The sequence below is a fragment of the Amblyraja radiata genome, chromosome 22 (assembly GCF_010909765.2).
Source record: "Amblyraja radiata isolate CabotCenter1 chromosome 22, sAmbRad1.1.pri, whole genome shotgun sequence".
Classification (NCBI taxonomy): Eukaryota; Metazoa; Chordata; class Chondrichthyes; order Rajiformes; family Rajidae; genus Amblyraja; species Amblyraja radiata.
The window spans coordinates 17,469,289-17,489,838 of NC_045977.1; the positions used below are offsets into that span (position 1 = coordinate 17,469,289).

General features: G+C 45.3%; 1 protein-coding gene across 1 annotated transcript in view; it reads left to right on the plus strand.

Annotated features, from left to right (window-relative positions):
- cacna1h (calcium voltage-gated channel subunit alpha1 H) overlaps positions 1 to 20,550 on the plus strand; it is a 167,904-nt gene that overhangs the window by 104,799 nt on the left and 42,555 nt on the right. Inside the window, exons 13-22 of the mRNA XM_033040491.1 lie at positions 3,653 to 3,740; positions 3,826 to 4,034; positions 8,991 to 9,437; positions 10,484 to 10,584; positions 11,339 to 11,462; positions 11,989 to 12,057; positions 13,489 to 13,673; positions 16,012 to 16,138; positions 17,919 to 18,044; positions 19,656 to 19,745. Coding sequence (XP_032896382.1) covers positions 3,653 to 3,740; positions 3,826 to 4,034; positions 8,991 to 9,437; positions 10,484 to 10,584; positions 11,339 to 11,462; positions 11,989 to 12,057; positions 13,489 to 13,673; positions 16,012 to 16,138; positions 17,919 to 18,044; positions 19,656 to 19,745 — 1,566 coding nt within the window. The remainder of the gene's footprint in view (positions 1 to 3,652; positions 3,741 to 3,825; positions 4,035 to 8,990; positions 9,438 to 10,483; positions 10,585 to 11,338; positions 11,463 to 11,988; positions 12,058 to 13,488; positions 13,674 to 16,011; positions 16,139 to 17,918; positions 18,045 to 19,655; positions 19,746 to 20,550) is intronic.

Consider the following 20,550-nt stretch of genomic DNA (forward strand, 5'->3'; position numbering starts at 1 on the left):
CTAAAAAAGGCTGCTGTGGGTTGTATTGGTTTCTGGCAGTGCCACTGGTATGAGCCACACTTATCGGTCTTACATGTGGCTGGTACCGTGATCCAAAATAATCCTTCGTGCTGGCTTTGATGAGCCCCAATGTCTTGGCTTCTTCGTCCAGTTTCTTGACCTGTTTGGACAAGTCTTGCCCAAACAAAAGGGTTGAGGTTTTAACGGCTCTTTGTTTGCAAATTGTTGCGTATTTGCGATCCAGTGTCGGCTGAATAGCAGCCTTCCGCATGCTATTCAGCTCATATTGTACATTACAAAACAGAGCTAGTGCGTCTTGGTGGTCTTTAGTTAGCTCTGTTTTGTCCAGGGTGCGGGTGTAGGCTGTGATCCCTGCCGTAAGCCCCTTTAAGATTTTCTGGATTTTGAGGTCCTGGTTCCTGATGTCCCTCCCCATATGCTTCCAAATGCATTGGTTGACACTGGGGATTTGTAATGCATCACAGTTACCAGATGGCAGATGTCTGGCCAGTGTCTCTGTGAATATTTGTTGTTGGAGTTGATGGTCAGACATGTAGTTAATACTGGCTGCCATCCTGGAATCCAAGTCTCCCCCTGTTTGACTTGGTTTGTAGTAATCAGCCACCATGTCCAGCAGTGTATGTTTTTCTGCAGATTCAGGATCATGGGAAGCTGTGTGATCAGGGTCTGGCCCATCAGGGTCCTGCCCACTCTCCTCCGAAGAGGTCGAGATTTCAGGGGGTCCCTCACGGGGTACCCATATGGGGCTTGCCTGCCCACTGTGGCTAGTCTCCACATTCATGGGACTGCCACTGTGAAGGAGCTCCTCCAGCAGCTCCTTTAGACGGTCTTTGTGTTGAGCTGCACTTGCTATTTTTGGCTGCTCCCATTCCTGCAGTCTTTCAGCAGTGTGCTGCTCTTCTCTGTATCCCCGCTGTTCCCGTCCCCGGTACTCACGGGTGCTGGTTTGCGGGCTTTCCTCGTCCCGCCGCTGGCCACACCGGTCCTGACTGTCGGTCCACGTCTGTTCCCGGTCAGCTGTTTCTCCTGGCTGCTCCGTATGCAGCCACTCATAGCGGGTTTGTTCCGTCTGCCGCACCCGTTCAGCCCTGGTCCGATATTGATACGGGCTGGTCGCCCGCTGCTGCTCCAAGTCGGGCTCTGCTAGATGGTGCGTTTTCGTTTGATCTTTGCCTCCCGGCCGGGAAGTAAGTTTCGTCGGTGCCAGAATGATTTCTGGCACAGCTGATTCCTCTACCGAGGCATCTAGAGCCGACGGCTGCTGTCTCTGCCGTTCATCCACGTTTACAACGCGTTTCTCGGGCAGCTTTTTAGCAGACCGCTTCCTTTTTACTCTGCCCATTTGTAAACTAAAAATGCAGAGTCCTTACCTGCCTTTTGCTGGTCCTTTTTTCTTCTCCCGTTACTGGGGGATGTCCTCCCCCCTCCTGTTGACTCGTGCAATGCGTGTAGCGATATGACACGCATGCGTTGGAAGCGGGTTCTTCACGTAGTCACTCACGTGACTCCGAAGTAAAATAACCTACAAACCTGTATGTCTTTGGAGTGTGGGAGGAAACCAGAGCACTCGGTGAAAACCCACACAGTCTGAGGGAGAATGTACAAACTCTGAACAGATAGCGTCCATAGTCAGGATCGAACCCGGGTCTCTGGGTGTAAAACAGTAACTCTACTGCCCTCACCTGTCTGAGCATTTCTGGAGAACATGGATAGATCACATCTCAGGTTGAGACCTGTCTTCTGTCCGATCAATCTGAAGAAGGTTCTCGACCTGAAATGTCACCTACCCATGTTCTCCTGATATGCTCCATGACCTGCAGAATTACTCCAGCACTTTGTGTCCTGGTGTGTATTAACCAACATCGGCAGTTCTTTGTTTCTTCATCTGTCTGATATCACTGGACAGTTTCTCCATGAGGTTCAGGTACTCGCTCTACAATTTCTGACTGTCTTACAATGGTGACTGCACATACAGCCACTGGAATTCCACTTTTTGAAAATTTCTACCCGTTTCCTTCCTATCTGCCTTCATAAACCTGAGATACATGGATAGGGTAGACTTCTCCCCCAGGATGAAAAAGTCAAACACTAGAGGGCATCGCTATAAGGTGACAGAGGCAAAGTTTAAAGGACATGTGTGGGGCAAAGGGTGGTGGGTGCCTGGAACTCAATGCCATGAGTGGTGGTTGAGGCAGATATGATTGTGGCATCTAAGAGACTTTTGGATAGGCGCATGGATATGCAGGGAATGGAGGGATATGGATTATGTGCAGATAGATAAGGGATGGTCTTGATGTTTGAACATCATGTTTAGCACAGACATTGTGGACCGAAGGGTCTATTCTTGTGCTGTACTGCTCTATAAACCTTTGGTGAGATATTGGATCTCTTGATATTAAAGCAATCAAGGAATAAGGGGTTGGCACCATAATGGGTTCGTTACCGAGCATTGTATTGTTAACTACTGTATATTTATTTATTATGGTGTTTTATTCAAGTGCCTGTAAAAGCTACAGAAAGGAAGAATTTCATTGTTTTGTTCCCAATGCATATGAGTCTCCCTTTACTCTTTTGACTCTTGGCAGAGTCTCGGAGAGTGGGTTGAGCGAGAAAGATCAGGCAAGATGAGGAGCAGGTGGAAAATTAATAGGAGATGTGTGGGGGAAGTAATTTTACACAGAGGGTGGAGGATGCCCAGTATGTGCCGCTAGAATTATAGTCATAGTGATACAGCGTGGAAACAGGTCCAACTTGCCCACATCGGCCAACATGTCCCAGCTACACTAGTCCCACCTGACCCATATTCTTCCAAACCTGTCCTATCCATGTAGTATTTTCCGATTTTACTTGAAGTTAACTATATCCTTAAAAGTGGAGTCACAGGCAGATGGAGTGGTCAAGAAGGCTTTTGACACATTGCCCTTCATCAGCCAGAGTCTTGAGAATGAAGGAACTGCAGATGCCAGTTTATACTGAAAATAGACACAAAATGCTGCCGTAAGTCAGAGGGTCAGGCAGCATCTCTGGAGAAAAGCAATAGGTGATGTTTCGGGTCAGAATCGTTCTTCAAACTGATAGATTGAGAAGCCAGAACAAAACAGGGCCGGCAACAGATGCCCTCGGGAAGGGTTAGAGTCCATAATGGCCGATTGTTGGCTGGGGAAAACGTGGTAATGACAGGGATACAAGGATACGAACAGTGGAACTAAGTTCCAGCATTTTTTGTGTCTATATTGAGGATAGAGGTTAGGAGGTCATGTTTCAGTTGTACAAGACATTGGTGAAGCCACATTTCGAGTATTTGGTCACTCTGTTATAGGAAAGATGTTGTTAAGCTGGAAAGGGTGCAGAGAAGATATACGAGGATGTTACCAGGAGCTAAAACAAGAAGTTGAGCAAGCTAGAAGTTTATTCCTCAGAGCGAAGTTGAGGTAGGAGTCATCACAATGTTTAAGAAACATTATACATGGATAGAGGGATAAGGTTATGGGCCAAGCACAGGCAGGTGGGACTAGTGTAGAGAGGGCATGTTGGTCAGCGTGTGCAAGTTTGGCTGAAGGGCCTGGCTCAGTGCTGCATGATTCCATGACTATGCGTCTCATTAACATCATGTAATCATTTCATGTTTCAGGGTGACGCCAACAGATCAGAGTCGGACGAAGAGAAAAATTCAACTAATTTTGAAGATGAGTGTGAACGACTTAAGGATCCTTCTTCGGGTGAGAGTTGTTATTGATTCTGTGCCAAGAAACCTCCCGCTCTTGACGGCTGCCTTTGTGTGAATACCTGTTCTACCTTCCACAGAACTAAAAATGTATTCAGTGGTCATGGCATCAAACGGACACCTGGATTCTCGAAGCAGTATACCACCGCCAATTATCATGCGAACCGCTGCCACACCTATGCCTACACCTAAGAGTTCACCCTACATGGATTCAGTTCACACCTTCGCAGACTCCAGAAGGGGTAGCAGTACTTCCATTGATCCCATGAACTACGACCAGAGATCTTTGGTAAGCTGCTGACTTGCGGATCACTGTTGGATCTCAGAGTTTAGAAATACGCAGGCAAACGGCCCCTTTGGCCCACTGGGTCTGTGTCACCCGTACCCTATCCTACACACTAGGGACAATTTACAGAAGCCTAACTAACCTCCAAACCCAGATGTGGGAGGAAACTGGAGCACCCAGAGAAAGCCTATGCGGTCACAGTGAGAACGTACAAACTCCGTTTAGACAGAGCCCGTGGTCAGGATTGAAGTCTCTGGCGCTGTAAGGCAGCAACTCTAATGCTGCCCCATTGTGCCGCTCATATTCTTTATCTCCAGAGATGCAGCCTGACCCGTTGAGTTACTCCAGCATTTTGTGTCTATCTAAGAATGAAAGTGTCTTGTGGTCCTAGACTCACCCACTGGTGGATACATTCTGTTCATATCCACTCTATCCAGGCCTTTCATTATTCAGTAAATTTCAATGAGATCCCCCCCTTTATTCTTCTAAACCCCAGTGACTGCAGGCTCAGAGCCATCAAACACTCATCATACATTAACCCAAACTGTGTTTCCATTAGTGGGAGAGTCTAGGACCAGAGGGCATAGCCTTAGAATAAAAGGATGTGGCTTTAGAAAGGAAATGAGGAGGAATTTATTTAGGTCAGAAGGTGGTGCATCTGTGGAATTCATTGCCACAGAAGGTTGTGAAGGCCGGATATTTTTAAGGCGGAGTTTGGCAGATTTTTGATTGATACAGGTGTCAAGGATTATGGGGAGAAGGCAGGAGAATGGGTTTGAGAGGGAAAGATAGATCAGCCATGATTGGATGGCAGAGTAGACTTGATGGGCTGAATGTCCTAATTCTGCTCCTCGAACTTATGAACGTATGAACAACCTGGTACTAAACCCAGCAATGTATTGCAGTCAAAGTAATTAGGTGAAAGTCCACGTGCGGTTGTGTAGCACAGATGCATTGATAATTGTTATTTCAGCTTCATTCTGTCAGTGTTGAGCTCAGAGACACCTTTGATTGTTAGCAACATCATCAAAGGAAATCAGAATAAGTCCGTCTGCTATTTAGTGCTACATTGCACCCCAGAAATGCCTCACGGCACATCACATAATAAGTTAACTGGAGTTGTGCGAATTGTTCTCACATTGTCAACTATACCACACAAATCATACAAGGTGCTGGAAAAGTGGAATAAAAGCAGAAAGTACCTGTACAGGAAATATTTAATTCAATTTAGCTTAGAGACAGCGTGTAAACAGGCCCTTTGCGGCTCACCGAGTCCACGCAGACCATCGATCACCCGTACACTGGTTCTATCCTACACAATGGGGACAATTGACAGAAGCCAATGAACCTACAAGTTTGCACGTATTTGGAATGTTTGGGTTTAAGTTGCAGTTTATTTTATTGTCATGTGTACAGAGGTACAGTGCTTTAGCGCACAGCCTTTGTTGTGTGATGACCAGTCAGCGGAAATACAATACATGATTACAATTGAGCCATCCACGGTTACGAATTTGATAAAGGGAAAGAACATGAATAACGTTTAGAGCAAGATAAAGGCCAGTAAAGTCCGATCCAAGATAATCCGAGGGTCTCCAAAGAAGTAGATAGTAGCTCATGATCAAGAGCGGAACTCGCTATCAAGACATGGAGGGGACGGGGGACACAATTTTTTATCGGCCACGCGCGCATGCGCACACTCACACACACGCGCGAGGCTTCGGAGGCTCAATCCAGCGCTAAAAACGGAGATTTTAAAATCGGGATCACAAAAACTTGGGGGTGCTGTCCCCCACATCTCAAAACATTGGGGGGACGTGTCCCCTCTGGCCCCCCCCGGGTTTTCCGTCCTTGCTCATGATGCTCTCTAGTTGTTGGTCGGATGGTTCAGTTATAGTGAGAAGGCAGGAGAATGAGGTTGAGAGGGAAAGATAGATCAGCCATGATTGAATGGTGGAGTAGACTCAATGGGCATAATGGCCTTATTCTGGACCTATGACAGTGGAATTCATTGCCTGGGCTCTGGCGCTATAAGGCAGCAACTCCACCACTGCACAACTCTGCTGCAATTTAACGCATGAAAAGAGAAATGGAGCTAATATCCCAGTTCAATAGATCAAAACTCATGAATGATCCATAGATGGGAGTTAATCTGTCCTGAACTGTATGGTGAAAATTTGAGTAGTGCTGTCGGATGGTCAATGTACACCCAACAGCGTTGTGTAGGAAGGAACAGCAGATGCTTGTTTAAACTGAAGATAGACACAAAAAGCTGGAGTAACTTAGCGGGACAGGCAGCATCTCTGGATAGAAGGAATGGGTGACATTTGGGGTCGAAACCCTTCTTCAGACCAGTCAGGGGAAAGGGAAACGATAGATATAGATAGTGATGTAGAGTGATATAGAACAAATGAATGAAAGATATGCAAAAAAGTAACAATGATAAAGGAAACGGGCCATTGCTAGCTGTTTGCTAGTTGAGAACAGGAACCTGGTGTGACTTGGGTGGGGGAGGAATGGAGAGAGATGGAACAGGGGTTACTTGAATTTAGAGAAATCGATCCTCATACCACTGGGTTGTAAGCTGTCCAAGCGAAATATCAGATGCTGTTCCTCCAATTTGCGAATATCCTCATCTGACAATGGGAGAGGCCGAGGACAGAAAGGTCAGTGTGGGAATGGGAAGGAGATTTAAAGTGTTGGGCACCTGGGACAGGAGGTAGTTATAGGCAGACTGAGCGAAGGTGTTCAGCGGTTGTTTCGCTGTCTCTCACACACTCACAATAAGTGCTCAAATTTCAGATGTGCGGAATGGGCACGGTGGGCCGAATGGGGCCGATCGCCAGAGACCCGGGTTCAATCCTGACTTTGCATGCCGTCTATATGGAGCTTGTACATTCTCCCCTGCGCTCATGTGGGTTTTCTCCTGTTTTCCTCCCACACTCCAAAGACGTGCAGGTTTGTAGGTTAATTGGCTTCTGTAAATTATCCCTAGTGCATAGGATAGAACTAGAGTACGAGTGATTGTTGGTCGGGGTGGACTTGGTGGGCTGAAGGGCCTGTTTTCACGCTGTATCTATAAACTAAACTAAACACTGATCCCATTTCCCTGTATTGCTGTATTCCCTGTGCCTTGCCTATTTAAGTGCCTGTCTAAATGCCTCTTAAACGTAGGGCTTATCTGACATTGTGTTCAACCACTCAGTATAAAAAAGCTTTCCCTTCATATCCCTTATAAAACCTCTTTAAACCTACTGTGTTTTTTGATATCCCTACAGTGGGACATAAAGCTGACTATTTGCGCTATTTCTCCTTCCAAGAAGTTTCTACACCTCGACCACTTTAGATCCAGCAAACGTCGGGCTTTGATTTGCATTTGCACGATATTGCTTTTTTTTATTTATTGAACTTTCATTCAGGAAAAGTATGTTTATTGACATTATGACCTCTTTCTTTAAATGTTTGCCATTGTAGTTTAGAAAATACAATCTGCAAAAAGAACACGCCATTTGGCCCACAATGTCTGTGTCAAACAAGATAATCTAATCTCAGCTGCCTGTGCAAGAGCATATAGCTCTTCGGGCTAACTGAATCAAGGGATATGGGGAAAAAGCAGGAGCGGAGTACTGATTTTGGATGATCAGCCATGATCATATTGACTGGCGGCGCTGGTTCGAAGGGCCGGATGGCCTACTCCTGCACCTATTTTCTAAGTTTCTATGATCCATATCCACCCATTCCCTGCATATCCGTGTGCCTATCTCAAAGGTTCTTAAACGCCTCCACCGTATCTGCCTCCACTACCATCAGGGCAGCAAAGTGGCACAGCAGTAGAGGTGCCACCGCCTTACAGCACTAGGTTTGATCCTGACGAAGGGTGCTGTCTGTGCAGAGTTTATACGTTCTCCCCGTGCTCTGGTTTCTTCCACATTCCACAGATCCACAGGTTTGTAGGTTAATTGGCATCAGTAAAGATTGGAAATTGTCCCTAATGCATGGGTTAATGTTAGTGTACAAGGATCGCTGGTCGGTGCGGATTCGGTGGGCTGGAGGGCCTGTTTCTGCGCTGTTTCTCTAAACTAATCTAAATAAACCATCCCTGGTGGCGGGTTCGAGGCATTCATCACCCTCTGTGTTAAAGAACTTGCCTGCACGTCTCATTTAAACATTACTCCTCTCACCATTATTGCCGTCACGTCTTTCAATATAATTTCTTCACCTACCTCAGCGAAATTACACCTCGTGCCCATATATTTTGCTAGTTAAATTTAATGACCCTGGATTTGTCCTAACTATAATACTGCAAAACCTAATATAAACTCATCATTTAAAGATCACACAACTCTGGAAAATCATTTACTATGATTACTAATTAACCCTATCTCATTACACAATACTGAATTTAAAATAACCTATTCCCTTGCACACTTTAAAAAACCTTGCTGACTTTTGCAAAGATTTTATACGTAAGGTAATATGTGCAGCAATTCTCCAAAGACACTTCTAGTAGTAAGGATGTAATCTTTCAAAATTATTTGCTCCTCACATAATGTCATTGCGTAGGATTAATCCTGACATGCACAGGATATGAACTTCAAAACCTAATTTTGTTGTTGCTTAATATCCCTCATTTCCTGCATTTCCATCTACCTATCAAAAACCCATCTTCCTTCACCACACCCCTGCCTTCATGTCCCAGGCACCCCTTCCCCTGTGTGTAAAAAAAAAAAACCTTGGTCCACGCATCTCCTTTAAACTTTAGCCCTCTCACCTTAATGCACCTTAAGAACCAGACCCCAGTATAGGTGTGGAAGTTAAGAGGAAAATGAATGAATCGGGAGGGAAGGAGAACAAACAGTTAGTTTAGCAATAAGAATAATGGAAAAGTCAATGGCTTATATTGCAGTTTGTTCTATTTACTTTTTCACTCTTCCACTGATAAAATCTACCTTTGTCTTCCAGTCCAGCATTCACAGTTCCCCTTGTGCCCCCTGGAACAGTGGCAGTAACTGGGGCAGTCGTCGCTCAAGTTGGCACAGCCTTGGCAGGGCGCCCAGCCTGAAAAAGAAGAATCAGTCAAGTGAACGGGAATCTCTCCTTTCCGGAGAAGGTCACGGGAGCTGCAATGAAGATGAGTCAGAGCATTTCAAGTCCAGCAAGGCCGGCAGCCTGAGCGGTTGGAGTCTGCAGCATCGGGCAGAATCGTTGGACACCAAAGGGTCCTTGGACCTACCTGAGTTACTTCAAGTCCCAATCATGCGTCATCCTGTCACAGTGAACCCCATGAACATAACACCGTGTGATTATCAAGACTGCAATGGCAAAACCTTACATGTTCCAAATGAGGTCTTCCTTCGTGTGGATAGCCACAAAGATGACCCGAGTGATTATGAAGAGGACATGGACAGTGTAAATCAATTGATTCATCATTTTGCAATTGGGGAGATACTTAATATAGGCAACATAGAATTAGATAAAGGGTTACTTTATATCTTAGAAGCTTACGAGAAAGGAAGACTTGAGGGTTGATCTAATGGATATCTCTAAAAATGGTCAAAAGTTGACCGGGTTTAGTTTAGTTTAAAGATACAGCGCGGAGCCAACGTGTCCATGCCAACCAGTGTGCTGTCACTAACATACACACACTAGGGACAAATTACTATTATACCAAGCCAATTCACCAACAGACTTGTACGTCTTTGGAGTGTGGGAGGAAACCAGGGATCCTGGAGAAAACCCATGCGGATCAAGGGGAGAATGTACAAACTCCATACAGACAAGCACCCATAGTCAGGAATGAACCTGGGTCTCTGGCACTGTGAGACAGCAACTCTACTGCTGTGCTACCATGCCAAGTTTAGAGAGAATACTTTCACATAATGAAGGCCATCAATATAAGACAGCACCAAAGAAATAAAATAGGGAAGTTAGAAGCATAGGAAAGACCCAGGATTCTGGAGTAACTCCATGGGTCAGGCAGCATCCCTGGAGAACATGGATAGATGACGTTTCAGCTCGAGACTGCTTCAGAATTATTCAGACTCCAAACAGTCAGATAATATAAGAGAATAGAAAAATGAGATTGGTGTCGGTGGATCCTTGATGGTTGGTGTGGATTTGTTCCCTTGCTGTATGAATATATCACTAGACATATGAGTTTTTGAAATCATTTGTAGGTACTGATATGCCTTCAATGCTAAACAAAGAAAGGCACACAGTGCTGGAATAACTCAGCGGGTCATGCAGCATCTCTGAGGGACATGGACAGGGACCTGGAGAAGGAAGGGTCAGGACCCTTCTTCAGAAATACCACCTCTCCATGCCCTTCAGAGATGCTGCTTGACCCGCTGAGTTACTCCAGCACTTTGTGCGTTTTCTTTTTTGTAAACCAACATCTGCAGTTCCTTATGTCTTCAAAAAGTAACCATTCTGTTTTTTTTTTCTTTCCTTTACAGAGTTACTGTTATAGAATCCGTAGATTCTTGGAGCCTTATAAACCAAATTGGTGTAAAACCCATGAGGAGTGGGCTTTTTATCTGTTTGCTCCTCAAAACCGGTAAAACATAGAAACAAGGAGTGGTGGGGACCTGGAATGCATTGCCAGGGGTGGTGGTGGAGGCTGATATGATAATGGCATTCAAAAGACTTTTAGATAGGAACATGGAAGGGCAGGGAATAGAGTGAATGGATCATGTTCAGGCAAATAAAATCAGTTTAACTTGGCATCATGTTTAGCACAATCATTGTGGGCCAGAGGGCCCTTTCCAGTGTTGTAATGTTCTATGTTCTTAATCACTTCACGTTCTTCTAAACTCCAAAGGGTATAAACCCAACCTGCTCAATTGTCCCCCATTAGACAAGCTTTGCATCCCAAGACTCCATGAGTCATGCTGCACCTACCAATGCAATGCCACAGCCATAACAAGAACCCTATCTCCAATACATTGGATACCTTTGTCCTTGTAACATCAATGAGAGGCAGGCAGATGGGATGAGTATAGATGGGACATGTTGGTTGGCGTGGACTAGTGGGTCCGAAGGGCCTGGTCCATGCTTGTGCATGCCAACCAACATTTCCCATCTATACTATCTATGCTGCATGCCTCATCTATACTAGTCCCACCTGTCTGCCTCTCATTGACATTACAAGGACAAAGATATCCAATGTAGATGACTCTATGGGATTGAATGAGAACATGCGGGGTGATCTCGAGACCAGAATGGAATGGAAGCATTGAGCTGCATGGCATGTTTAATGCAATGTATTCTCGATAAAATGAGTAACTTGTCCTTATTTTCATTCCCTTAAGGCTCCGCATTATGTGCCAGAAGATCACAGCTCACAAAATGTTTGACCATGTGGTGTTAGTGTTCATATTTCTGAACTGCATCACCATTGCTCTTGAAAGACCCGCGATTGACCTCGGCAGTACAGTGAGTACCTCTTATTCCATTGCTGCTGACTTTTATGTGTTTATGTTGCTTTTATTTTGCGTACAACTAATCGCATTCTTTGCCGGCACTTTTAATACTATTTTAGTAATATTATCAGAAAATACTCTTCAAATTGTAGGTTGCGTCACAATTCACTGCTCATTTTTCTGTCTAACGCAATGGTGCAGTGGGTAGAGCTGCTGCCCAGCAGTGCCAGGGACCTGGGGTCGATCCCGACCTCAGGTGCTGTCACTGTGGAGTTTGCATGTTCTTCCTGTGACCGCGCGGGTTTCCTCCGGGTGCTCTGGTTTCCTCCCCTATCTCAAAGACACGAGGGTTTGTAGGTTAATTGGCCTCTGTAAAATTGTCTCTGGTGTATACGGAGAAGATGAGAAAGTGGGATAACATAGAATTAGTGTGAATGGGTTGGCGTGGAGTCGGTGGGCCGACGGGGAATTTTCCATGTTATATCTCCAAACTAAACTAAAACTTCAGAACATTATTACTTTTTTTTCTTTCTCAACAGGAGCGGATGTTTCTGAGCGTCTCTAATTATATCTTCACTGCCATTTTTGTGCTTGAAATGGCCCTTAAGGTAAAGTCCTTTGTATGTGTCTGTACGTACTCACTTTGCCCATGCAATTATCAATTGGATGCTCGAATGAATCCAACCTTTTATAACCAATGCTGGAAACATTTGGCGGTTCAGACTGTGTCCATAAAAAAAGAAACACAACTAACATTTCATTCAGGTCACTGAAACTCTGAGGTATAATACAAGTTGGAAGATCAAGGCTTGAATAGAGTGGATGTGAAGAGGATGTTTCCACTAGTGGGAGAGTCAAGGACCAGAGGTCATAGCCACAGAATTAAAGGACGTTCTTTTGGAATGAGATGAGGAGAAATTTCTTTAGTCCGAGGGTGGTGAATCTGTGGAATTCGTTGCCACAGAAGGCCGTGGAGGCCGTCAGTGGATATTTTTAAGGCAGAGATAAATAGATTGATTAGTACAGGTGTCAGAGGTTATGGGGAGAAGCCAGGAGAATGGGGTTAGGAGGGAGAAATAGATCAGCCATGATTGAATGGCAGGTTAGACTTGATGGGCCAAATGGCCTAATTCTACTATCACTTATGACCTAATGACCATATGATCAAGAGAGATAGAGTGTTTCCTTGTCATATGAAATTCTTACTTGCAGCAGTACAACATGTGACCATAGTACGCTGTAAAACCCATAATAAACAACAGCGGCAAAGATCAGTAAATGTAATAAAAACAAACAAATAAATAGACAATAATCGTGCAAAGTCAAAAATAACGCCTCCATGTCTACATGGTTCAGAGCCTTTGTGGAGGTTGTAGTTTTTAATAGACTAATGGTTGTAGGGAAGAAACTGCTCCTGAACCTGGACGTTACAGTTTGCAGACTGACAAGATAATTTAGTGATAAAAAAGCTTAGCAACAAATCTTGATTTATTCTTTACAACTCATCAACTTGATGGAGCATTCAAGTTTTTTCTTGAACGCCTTTATCATCCTATATACATTCCAGTTTTTGGCTCTTTAGTTTAATCTCCAATGAGTTTTAAGTTCAAGTTCAAGTTCAAGTGAGTTTAGTGTCTTGTGTCCCTGATCGGACAATGAAATTCTTGCTTTGCTTCAGCACAACAGAACATAGTAGGCATTGACAACAAAACACATGAAGAAATAAACTGATAAAGTGCAAATAACAGATAATGGGTTATTAATGTTCAGAGTTTTGTCCGAGCCAGGTTTAATGGCCTGATGGCTGTGGGGAAGTAGCTATTCCTGAACCTGGTCGTTGCAGTCTTCAGGCTCCTTTTTATTATTTATCTTTTGCATTTGTTGGAGATATTTTGCATTGTCTATAGGTTTCATCTTTTAATGTAGACCTCACAGTACTGATAATGACAATTCTTCCACTGCATTCCCTGCTAATATTTCTATGCACCATTTTTGCAACGGTAAGACGTTGTCTTATTGATAATCTGCTATGTCCCCAGGTTGTAGCACTTGGCTTCCTTTCCGGTGAGAGTGGTTATCTGAAAAGCAGTTGGAATATTCTGGATGGTATCCTGGTCTTTGTCTCCATAATTGATATCATCGTTTCCTTGGCTTCGACGGGAGGAGCAAAAATCCTCGGCATTCTCCGGGTGCTCCGGCTCTTGAGAACCTTGCGCCCTCTCCGGTAAGGTTAGCCTTGACAACGCAGGTTGGCACAGTGGCGCGGCGATAGGGTTGCCGCCTTAAGATGCCGGAGAACTGGGTTTGATCCTATCCTCGGGTGCTGTCTGTGTGTGGAATTTGCTAGTTCTCCCTGTGACCGCGTGGGTTTCCCCTGGGTGCTCTGGTTTCCTCATTACAACGTGTCCATCTACCTATTTTCATATCATCGGCAAACTTGGAAACCCCACAGTGGTGCGGCTAGTAGAGCTGCTGCCTCACACAACCAGAGATAGAGGTTCAATGCTATCCATGGGTGCTGTTTGCATGTTCTTCCTGTGACCACGTGGGTTTCCTCCAGGTGCTCCGGTTTCTTCCTACATCCCAAAGATGTGCAAGTTTATAGGTTAATTGGCATCTGTAGATTCCTCCTAGTGTATAGGGAGTGGATGTGAAAGTGGGATAATGTAGAACCAGTGCAAATGCACAGTGAAATCATTTTCTTACAAACAGTCCAGTAGAGTATTGCCTTATCTAAGCACATCCCCAATTAGCAAATTGCACAGAAATAGTTCCACTGATCCCGCATGCAAGAGGCGCCATGTTTTGTCGACATTTTCAAAGTCCAGTCCGCGCTCTAGGTATTATGAGCGATGCCCGTTCCAGGCGAGCCCCAGGCTGCTGCGGGGCCTCCAGCCGTCGCCATCCCATGGACGTGTGGATCGACCGGTGAACCCACGTCCCTCTCCTCACCCGTTCACCTTTGTTCCCCGGTGGGTGGGAGCCTCCCGCAGCCGACCTCAAGGGTGGAGTAGGCCAGACCCTGGTTCCCTCTCCTCCCCCACCGGCCTCGCTCCTCGCCTGTCACATCCATCGTCGCTGGTCCCTCCTCCCATCTTCGGGGGACGAGTAAGGCTGCCTCCCCCTTCCATTTGGCGCGTGGTGTGTATGTGTGTGTCTGCGTGCATGTGTGTACACATGCATGTGCCTGCATACTCAAAATCATTTGCGTGGTGATCATGTGAGGTGCCCGTGTTTGCATGTGTATTGTGCGTGCACACGTATGTGGAATGCGCATTTCATTGTATCAAAGCGATCCCTGAAAGAACAATTTTAAGTAAAACTTAAAAAGGCTCATCTCTCTTACTTCATGCCTTACCTACTCGACATCTTTAATTCAAATGAATTTAATGCGTTTTCCAAAATAATTTTCAAAATCATTCAACTCAAAATAATTTCCTGCCACCTGTTGGTTTTGTGCTGGTTTCTGCCATCCATGAAATAGATGAAATATTGCTGTTTGAACCAGAATTAAATTGACTCTCCAGGCTTTTTCCTAGCAAACCTACAAACTAATTGTTGACATAAAGCTTAATATTAAATTCACTTAATAAAAATCTCTTGAAAGTCAAATAGAGGAATCTAACATCAGAGAGTATTTCTCTCCGTTTATTCTGTGGGAGAACTTTCTTCACTCAGTTCTTCCACTAAACCTGGAGATATGTTTGCAAAGAGGTTTGTAGGAAGGAACTGCTGGTTTACACCGAACATCACCCATTGCTTCTACCCAGAGATGCTGCCTGTCCTGCAGAGTTCTCCAGCATTTTGTGTCTCTCAACCCAAAACGTCACCCATTCCTTCTACCCAGAGATGCTGCCTGTCCTGCTGAGTTGCTCTAACTTTGACATAGGTTTTTTACATAGGATCCCACATACCAACCAGATCTATTCTCCATGTTTCCCTGCCTCGATGCTGCAAGTGACATGAATTCCATTTTGTGAAATAAAATGCAGCGATGGTAAGATAATTAGAGGGACTAATATCTCCTCCAAACTTTCAAACTCGAAAGGAAACTTCAATGTAGTTTGCTTTAGCTGATCAGTGTATCATTACCCAGGAACTCCACAGGTCAGGCAGCATTTCTGGGGACACGGATGGGTGACGTTTCCAGTCGGGGCCCTTCTTCAGAAACATCACTTCCCAATGTCCTCCAGAGGCGCTGAAACGAGGAACTGCAGATGCTGGTTAATACGCAAAAGGACACAAAGCGCTGGAGTAACTTAACAGGTCAGGCAGCATCTCTGGAGGAAAAGGACACAGAGTATTGGAATATCTCAGCAGGTCAGACCTCAGTTCCTTGGGTCTGTGGCCCAGCACATGTTTGGTGAAGGAGACGGTGTGAGTGGGAAGTGGATGGTGATGGATATCTTGCTGTATTATGCAAACCTCCTTGTCATTTTACTCAGTGGGAAGATAAGTGGAAAAATCGACAACTATTTATTCATAGTTACCTGTAACGTTGGGGACTTCTCTTTCCCTAGACCATGATTATTTACTGACATGTAGTTTCCTCTTTTGTCTAGAGTCATCAGTCGAGCCCCAGGTCTTAAGTTGGTTGTGGAAACTTTAATCACTTCCCTGAGACCCATTGGGAATATTGTCCTCATCTGTTGTGCCTTCTTCATCATCTTCGGAATCCTAGGGGTCCAGGTATATTTAATTTAGTTTATTATGATTGTCACGCATACAGAGCGAACGTGAATGTTTTTGTCTGCATGCTATCCTGTCAAAGAAAAGACTATACATGAATACAATCAAGCCGTCCTCAGTGCCTAGAGAAAGGATAAAGGGTATAACATTAAGTGCAAAGCTATAATGTTGAACCAGATGTTCAAGAGGAGGCTGTTGTTCTGGCACCAGAGTGCCAGATCAGCCACCTCCTCCCGGTAGACCTTCTCATCGTTGTCTGAGATCAGGCCCACCACCACAGTGTCATCAGCAAACTTGATTATTGAGTTGGAGCTGAACCTAGCCACACAGTCATGTGTGTACAGGGAGTACAATAGGGGGCTAAGGACGCAACCCTGGGGCGATCCTGTGGTCAGGATGAGGGACTTCGATGTATTCCCTCCCATCTTGACTACCTGGGGCCTGGCGGTGAGAAAGCCCAGGGCCCAGGCACACAGGGGGGTGTTGAGCCCTAATTCCAGTAGCTTCTCGGCCAGTCTGGTGGGGACTATCGTGTTGAAGGCTGAACTGAAGTCTATGAACAGCATCCTCACGTAGCCCCCCCTTCTGGCTGTCAAGATGAGAGAGAGCGGTGTGCAAAACCTGGAAGACTGCATCGTCCATGGATCTGTTCGGACGGTAGGCGAACTGCAACGAGTCCATGTTGCGAGGGAGGAAGGCGCAGATGTGTTTCTTCACCAGCCTCTCAAAGCATTTCATGACTACCGAGGTAAGGGCCACTGGACGGTAGTCATTCAGACAGGCTGGGGAGGCATTTTTTGGTACCGGTACAATGATGGATTTTTTGAAGCAGGCAGGGACCACGGACTTGTCCAGGGAGAGGTTGAATATTGTAGTGAGCACCGGAGCTAGCTGCGTAGCACAGGACTTGAGTACTCGCCCCAAGATGATTAAAGATGGTTCAAAGGTCTCCAATGAGGTAGATGGGAGGTTAGGACCACACTCTAGCTGTTGAGAGGACCTTTCAGCTGCCTGGAAGAAACAGTCCCTGAATCAGGAAGTGTGCGTTTCCAAACTTCTGCCTGATGGGAGAGCAGGGTGAGACTGGACCTAGAGGTCAAGGCACTTTGTTACCTTCCTTACCGGCAGCTCACACCCCAAACCCATCCCCACCAATCAAGAAAAATGGCTTTTAGCTGACTAACACTACATGCGCAAAAAGTTGTTTTGTTTCACCACTACTGCCTTCTGTAAACCTTGTCAAACCTTTTAGCTACAGGTCCTATGACTTATGAACTTATCGGGGGGGAAAGGCAGGAGAATGGAGTTGCGAGGGAGAGATAGATCAGCCATGATTGAATGGCGGAGTAGACACGATGGGCCGAATGGCCTGTTTATGCTCCTGTGACTTCTTTTTGCAATGGTTAATCACAGTAACACTGTTCAAGGTGTGCGGAGAAAACTCACCCCAACCATAAATGTGGTTCTGGGTAAAATCTAGAGCAGCTCAGCTTACTAGGGTATATTGTTATTGATGATAGTTGTCAGATCAGCCTTGATATTAAAGGATGGATCCAATAAAGGTGAATGGCCAAATCCTGTTCCGATTTTATCTGCATGTTAATAAATGCTGGGATAAACCCTTGGATTATGAATTGGATGGGAGTGATTGAGGTGGGAGTGGGGGGTGGTCAGTAGGTGTGGAGCACAGGGTTGTAGGGGCGATAGGTCCTGATTGTTTTTAACCTTGCTGTCGTTTGAATTGTCTAAAGTTGTTCTTTCTAATCTATGTTTCTTGCAGCTGTTTAAAGGCAAGTTTTACCACTGTGCTGGGCATGACACCAGGAACGTCACAAACAAGTTCGATTGCTTCCAAGCAAACTTCAAGTGGGTTCGTCGTAAATATAATTTTGATAATCTGGGACAGGTATGTGGAAAGCATGTGTGTTTAGTGGAATGCTCAATTGGAGAAAACATTAATGGTGTCAGGTTGGGACAAGGGGAAGTACAACGAGATCTGGGGGTCCTTGTTCATCAGTCAATGGAAGGAAGCATGTATGTACAGCAGGCAGTGAAGAAAGCGAATGGCATGTTAGCCTTCATAACAAGAGGAGTCGAGTATAGGAGCAAAGAGGTCCTTCTGCAGTTGTATAGGGCCCTAGAGAGACCACACCTGGAGTATTGTGTGCAGTTTTGGTCTCCAAATTTGAGGAAGGACATTCTTGCTATTGAGGGAGTGCAGCGTAGGTTTACAAGGTTAATTTCCAGGATGACAGGACTGTCATATGTTGATAGAATGGAGTGGCTGGGCTTGTATACACTGGAATTTAGGATGAGAGGGATTCTTATTGAAACATATAAGATTATTAAGGGTTTGGACACGCTAGAGGCAGGAAACATGGTCCCGATGTTGAGGCAGTCCAGAACCAGGGGCCACAGTTTAAGAATAAGGCATAAGCCATTTAGAACTTTTTCACACAGAGGGTTGTGAATCTGTGGAATTCTCTGCCTCAGAAGGCAGTGGAGGCCAATTCTCTGGATACTTTCAAGAGAGAGTTAGGTAGAGCTCTTATAGATAGCGGAGTCAGGGGATATGGCGAGAAGGTGGGAACGGGGTACTGACTGTGGATGATCAGTGAATGGCAGTGCTGGCTCGAGGGGCCGAATGGCCTGCTCTGCACCTATTGTCTATTATATATGTATGGAAACATGATGCATTAGGAACAGCATCTCATATTCAACTTGGGTAGCTCACAACCCAATGGCATGAACATGGAATTCTCCAATTTTAGATAAGCTATAATTACTCCTCCTCCCCCCCCCCCCCCCCCCCCCCCCATCTCCCTTCTTCCACAACCCCCCTCCTCTCCCCTGGGCCCCACCTGGACTCACACCTATTTCTCCCCTCTCCCACCCCTTCCACTCACATTCCTTCCTCTAGCTTCACAACTCTTCAATCCTCTCGTCTCACACCTTATGGCTTTTCATCTCGGGTCTTTGTCCAACCATCCCCATCACCTGTATCAACCTGCCAGGCTTTGTCCTGCCCCCCTCCTCTCTTCGAGCTTTCTTACCCCCTCCCCTTAGAATCAGTCTGAAGAAGGGTCCCAATCAGACACGGCACCTATCCACGTCCTCCCGAGATGCTGCCTGACCCACTGAGTTACTCCAGCACTTTGTGTCCCTTTTATGTAAACCACCATCTGTATTTCCTTGTACATCTCTGTAATGCATTAGGTAATGTCAAGCCTTTCTCATGAAACAATAAGATGCAGTAAAATGAGGCTGTTTATATTGCTGATATAAACCTTCTCTGTACAACATGAGGTATGGAATTGGAGTAATAAAGTCTACCAGCTCTCAGATGTAATAACACATTCTTACTTTTGTCATTCAACTAATGCGTACAGAGAACATGGCTGGCAGTTTCACCTCCATTATCATTTGCAAGTAATATTTGTATCCTTTGTTGACTCGGGCAAGGGAAGCCAGAATTTTTAACAGTGATAATATGTTGTTTCTTTTGTTTGTTTTATAGGCATTGATGTCTCTCTTTGTTTTGTCCTCGAAAGATGGCTGGGTAAATATAATGTACCATGGTCTCGATGCTATCGGAATAGACAAACAGGTAATGTTGAAACAGTGATCATTTCGCTACCTCTATTAACAGTTTATTATTGCGTTCTATTTCATAATAAATTTAAAGCTACCAGAATAGCACTTTCCTTTAGTTTAGAGAAACGGTGTGGTAACAGGCCCTTCAGCCCACCGAGTCCACGCTGACCAGCAATCACCCATACACTGGTTCTATCCTACACACTAGGGAGAGTTACAGAAGCCAATTAACCTACAAACCTGAACGTATTTGGAATGTGGGGGGAAACCGGAGCATCTGGAGAAAACCCACGCAGTCACAGGGAGAACATGCAAACTCTATGCAGACAGCACCCATAGTCAGATCGAACCTGGTTCTCCAGTGTAAGGCAGCAACTCTACCACTGCACCACTTATCCAAGGAACAGTATCTGTTTGCAGAATTATTGAATTGAATTGAACATGAATTGAACAACACAGCAAGGAAATAGGCCCTTCAGCCCACTGAGTCCACACTGACCATCCTGATCACCCGTTCAAACGCATTCTATGGTATCCCACTTTTGCATCTACTCCCTGCATTCGAGAGGTGATTCACAGAGACCAATTAATCTGTAGACCCGCACACCTTTGGGATATGGGAGGAAACCGGAGTAGCCGGAGAAAACCCACGCGTTTCAGGGAGCTAACTCCACGCAGGCAGCACCAGAGATCAGGATCGGAGCACTGTGCCACCCTCGATGATGAGTGCTTGCATTCATCCACTGGGCCGGCACGGTGGGGCAGCAGGGTACCATACGACATGGGAGCAGAATTAGGTCATTGAGTCTACTCCACCA